General features: G+C 31.1%; 1 protein-coding gene across 1 annotated transcript in view; it reads right to left on the reverse strand.

Annotated features, from left to right (window-relative positions):
* Positions 1-2,844: 2,844 nt before the first annotated feature.
* The window catches only part of LOC106477134 (RNA-binding protein 26-like), a gene marked incomplete at both ends in the record, with an annotated part of 4,045 nt that continues 1,552 nt past the window's right edge, over positions 2,845-5,337 (reverse strand). Inside the window, one exon of the mRNA XM_013937726.2 lies at positions 2,845-2,977. Coding sequence (XP_013793180.2) covers positions 2,845-2,977 — 133 coding nt within the window. The remainder of the gene's footprint in view (positions 2,978-5,337) is intronic.

Raw genomic sequence — 5,337 nt, forward strand, 5'->3', positions numbered from 1 at the left:
TGATATGTATGTGTATCTTTCTGTTTCATAATATTATTAAGTATGAAGTTGTACTTGGTAATGATATGTATGTGTATCTTTCTGTTTCATAATATTATTAAGTATGAAGTTGTACTTGGTAATGATATGTATGTGTATCTTTCTGTTTCATAATATTATTAAGTATGAAGTTGTACTTGGTAATGATATGTATGTGTATCTTTCTGTTTCATAATATTATTAAGTATGAAGTTGTACTTGGTAATGATATGTATGTGTATCTTTCTGTTTCAAAGTATTATTAAGTATGAAGTTGACCCTGTACTTGGTAATAATATGTACATGTATTATTCAGTTTCATAATAAAAGTTAGCTATGCAACCAAATTTTTGGGATTTTACAAAAGACTTCCACAATAATAACACAGTATTTTGGATTAATCAATGTTGACCATATAGTCCTAAGGTAACCTAAATAAGTCTATGTTAAAATAATATAATCTGTAAATGACTAGCTTAACCAGGTTACAATCCAGTGATTTCAAAGTTTATATCTATATTTTTAGCAATGTGACTCATATTAAAATAAAGGCATAATAACAAAAATTTAAATTTCTTAAAATTAAACAGCAGTAATTTTTCATAACCATATTTATAAAAAAAACTGTAGCATGGGTAAAAGGATGCCAGTTTAAAATTTTTTTAATAAAGTTGTTACACAGTTATACCACTTGCATTTTCACTTATTTTTAGACATCCAACAATACAAAAAAACAAAAAATCAATCCTGTAACTAGTTGATGTTATGTAATCCACAGGTATCCTAAGTAATACTAACTTTGAGTAACTCCTGTACTAAGGATTCCACCCGGCTTGAAGATTAACAAAAATAATTCTGAAGCTAAAGAGACACCAATTAGATGAAACTAATATTTGGAGAATGGTGAATTTGGTGATATATGACACAAAATTCACTCTTAAAATGTTCATGAACATCACAGGAAACAAAGCAGATCAAGATTCATTGTACAAAACCTTTACCAAGACCTCTGAAATATTCAATAAATGTGAGATAACAATAAACATCTTTGACAGGACATAAACTTTTCTCTGAATGAGAATCAGGATCGATCAGGGCAGGTAACACAAAAATATGTGAGAAAAATGATTACCTACTCTTGCAGATGAGAAGACTCAATCTGAGTATAAGTATGAAGACTCAAAAAAATCAAGTATGTGAAGCTTCAAGTACATAGAGATCAGAATGTCTTCTGCCTGATGCAAGTAATAACGAATATATCAATTGTGAACAAGTCCCTAAAGGTTTAAAGCTTCAAGTACATAGAGATCAGAACTTCTTCTGCTTGATGCAAGTAATAAAGAATATATCAATTGTGAACAAGTCTCTAAAGGTTTAAAAAGATGCAAGACTAACTCCAAGTCCCATTTAGGACTATGTCTAGAAAGATAGGGTCATTGAAGATGACGGGTTTGAAATAAGTCTTTAATGAATGGGAACAAGAGAAACTGATGGCTTCTGGAGGTGGCAGTTAAAGCAGTTCTGTAAACAGCTACAGAAGAAGCTGATAAACTACAATCATGAAACAAATACATAAGCAAATAAGTAATTTGGTGAGAAGTTAGATATAAACTTTACACACTGTGTCATCAACATTCAGAACAAACTTCGGTCACATGGTTGTTGACAGCAACTCAACAAGGAAAGTCTTCTCATTTTTCACAGGTAAGTCTGTCCATTTGAAATTCACAAAAGCTCATTACAGATTCTTCTAACATCTGAATTACAGCAAGTCACTGTAAACATAGATCATCTACCTAGCTGTCTACAGATGACTACCACAAGTCTGTATAAACATAGATCATCTGCCTTAGCTGCCTACAGATGACTATCACAAGTCAGTGTAAACATAGATCATCTACCTAGCTGTCTACAGATGACTATCACAAGTCAGTATAAACATAGATCATCTGCCTTAGCTGCCTACAGATGACTATCACAAGTCAGTATAGACATAGATCATCTGCCTTAGCTGCCTACAGATGACTATCACAAGTCGATGAAAACATAGATCATCTACCTAGCTGCCTACAGATGAATATCACAAGTCAGTGTAAACATAGATCACCTACCTAGCTGCCTATAGATGACTAGCACAAGTCAGTGTAAACATAGATCACCTACCTAGCTGCCTACAGATGACTAGCACAAGTCAGTGAAAACATATATCATCTACCTAGCTTTCTACAGATGACTATCACAAGTCAGAGTAAACAGGCAGATGATCTATGTTTACACTGACTTGTGATAGTCATCTGGAGGCAGCTAAGGCAGATGATCTATGTTTACACTGACTTGTGATAGTCATCTGGCTGCCTACAGATGACTATCACAAGTCAGTGTAACAAGATCATCTGCCTAGCTGCCTCCAGATGACTATCACAAGTCAGTGTAAACATAGATCATCTACCTAGCTGCCTACAGACGACTAGCACAAGTGAGTGTAAACATAGATCATCTGCCTAGCTGCCTACAGATGACTATCAAAGCTAATGGTAGGGTTTTCTTCATCCATATGTTACTTACACCAGCTTTTATTTATCGGTATGTGTCTTACACTATTAAAAATCTCATTCTATTTATCAGTGTGTGGCTAACACTATTAGAAAGCTCATCTTTATTTAATCATATTATTATAAAGCTCAACTCCCAAAATGAATGATTTTAATATCAGTTTCATATTAATGAAATATCATTATAAAAAAACAGTTACAATTTGAAGTCTGGATAAAAATAAATTACGTATCTCCATAAAAATTCATAAATTTACAACAAAATGCAACAAACCATCATAATGGTAGGTTGTGGACAAATAGGAGATATCTTTAGGAATTATTACCTTTTCTGCATCCCTCCTTGTCTTGAAAGCTACGACAATACCATTCTGAGTATCTTCTACACTCTCAATTTCTCCAAATTGCTGAAAGATAACCAAATAATATACTGCTTACACATTTGCACACTTTTATTACTCTGCTATTATATCTATTTGTATTGAGCATCCACTGTCTACATTTACTTTAATCACTTAATATCCAGCATAATACCACTCACTAATGCTAAACAATAATATTTCTAACATTCAAATTAAAACTGAACTTATCAATATGAATTAAAACACCAAAAGGAATTTTTGGGCTGTCCTAGGTTCCAGTCTATTGAAACCAGAGGATCCTACAGGTTTTCTGGTGCATCATAGACTACATATTTGTATTATTTATTACTACTATGATCAGTAAACACTAAACTTTTGCCACTTTATGCCTCTCGCTACGGGCAGGCCAAAGTTATGCATGTCACAATATTTTAAAGAGTTACATTCAAAATTTAATTAAACTAATATGTTGCGATGGTATATGAATAAACTGGACATAAAAATGTAGTTAATAAATCAAAGTTTTATATTATACAAGTTTTAAATTCTAAATTTCATATGGAAATATTCTAAAAATCCTCAATCTCTCCCTAGCATGAGAATTGTGACATTTGCTCTCTAAGTATCCCATTCTTCTCCCATATATATTTACCACCCCTCTGAGAAATACAGAATTTAACATAAATTGCTGAATATAATACTCTTATTACCCAGGCAAAGCATAATTTCTATAGCCTTCAATCTTATTTGGTTAGGGAGCCATAAACTAAAAAATCAGAACCCTCTTCCCACTCTCTGATGTTTAATACTATATTATTTATAACCAATAGAAAGCCAGAGTTTTAATCTATCAAATGACATATTATATTATGTTGTTTTCTGTATAGATAATTGTCTATTTTCCTTCCATTTCAAACTATATTCCCATGGGAAGCACATCGATACGCTTAGCTGAATTTTTAACAGCTTTTATCACGGTGCTAGAAAGCCAAAAAAATTATGATAGTTATAGAACATTGTCTGTTTTTTGTGTGTTATTATTCTGTGTTCTTAGGTGTATTATTTAATCAAATAAACAATTATTCAGTGTAGTAGTACCATTAATATAAAAAAGTAAGGTTAAGTTTCAGCAACAGTCAACAGACCCACATAAGTACTATATTGTTTGTTTTTCCTGTGTATTTTTTATTTATTATTATAAAAGTAACTAAAATGTAATATTAGAAATTTATTTGGTTAGATTACATAAGATAAAGAAAAATAATTAAAATTCTTCACTAGGTATGCTCTTGAGTAGCTTGTGTGTTACATTTGATACAGTAACATGCACTAAACATTTACTGAGTGATTTACAACTTGTGCAGTTGGATTATTAGTTAGACAAGGTTCAAATGGCAAATAAAACAATAAAATTTAAGTAGAAACAGATGTATACTGTTACTACCTTTAAGCTATTTAAGATAAACAAGTCTAGTTTCTGTAACAAACTAAATTCCTTCTAGAAAAAATAAATAAATTAGATTTCCTTTTTTTTTGTGATTATGTGGTCAGTAAAACTGACCGACCCTGTATAGAATAAGGGTAAAGAACATAACATAGAATATAAAGTTTTTTGCTGAAAATAAAACACTTGACATTCAGTTAGGAAGTTTGATGGATTACGCACATGAAATTTGACAATTTTTAGATGCAGAAAAGTATTTTTAATATTAACATGAAAATACAATAAATGGCAGTCAATTTCCATCACTGTATCATTTGTTATCAACCATTACTGCAAACCACTAACAACAGACAACAATATTCTGATTCCTCTAAAATGTAATTCAAGTTATCATCTCTTATAAAGTTAAATAATTAGACTCAATAACTCTCGATGGTAATATTATAACATCGTCCAAACTAAAACCAAACATTTCACTAATTATAAAGCTCAATAATGCTAGTCACAAAAACAAAATAACATTCCTAACATCCAAACTAAAACAGAACATACAATTACTATCAAGTTAAGTACTACTCACCAACAATAGACAACAACATTCCTAACAACCAAACTAAAACAGAACATACAATTACTATCAAGTTCAGTACTACTCACCAATAATAGACAACATTCCTAACATCCAAACTAAAACAGAACATACAATTACTATCAAAGTTCAGTACTACTCACCAATAACAGACAACAACATTCCTAACATCAGAACTAAAACAGAACACACAATTACTATCAAGTTCAGTACTACTCATCAATAATAGACAATATTCCTAACATCAGAACTAAAACTGAACATACAATTACTATCAAGTTCAGTACTACTCATCAATAATAGACAATATTCCTAACATCAGAACTAAAACTGAACATACAATTACTATCAAGTTCAGTACTACTCATCAAT

The sequence above is a fragment of the Limulus polyphemus genome, unplaced genomic scaffold (genome assembly GCF_000517525.1).
Source record: "Limulus polyphemus unplaced genomic scaffold, Limulus_polyphemus-2.1.2 Scaffold12956, whole genome shotgun sequence".
NCBI classification, from domain to species: domain Eukaryota; kingdom Metazoa; phylum Arthropoda; class Merostomata; order Xiphosura; family Limulidae; genus Limulus; species Limulus polyphemus.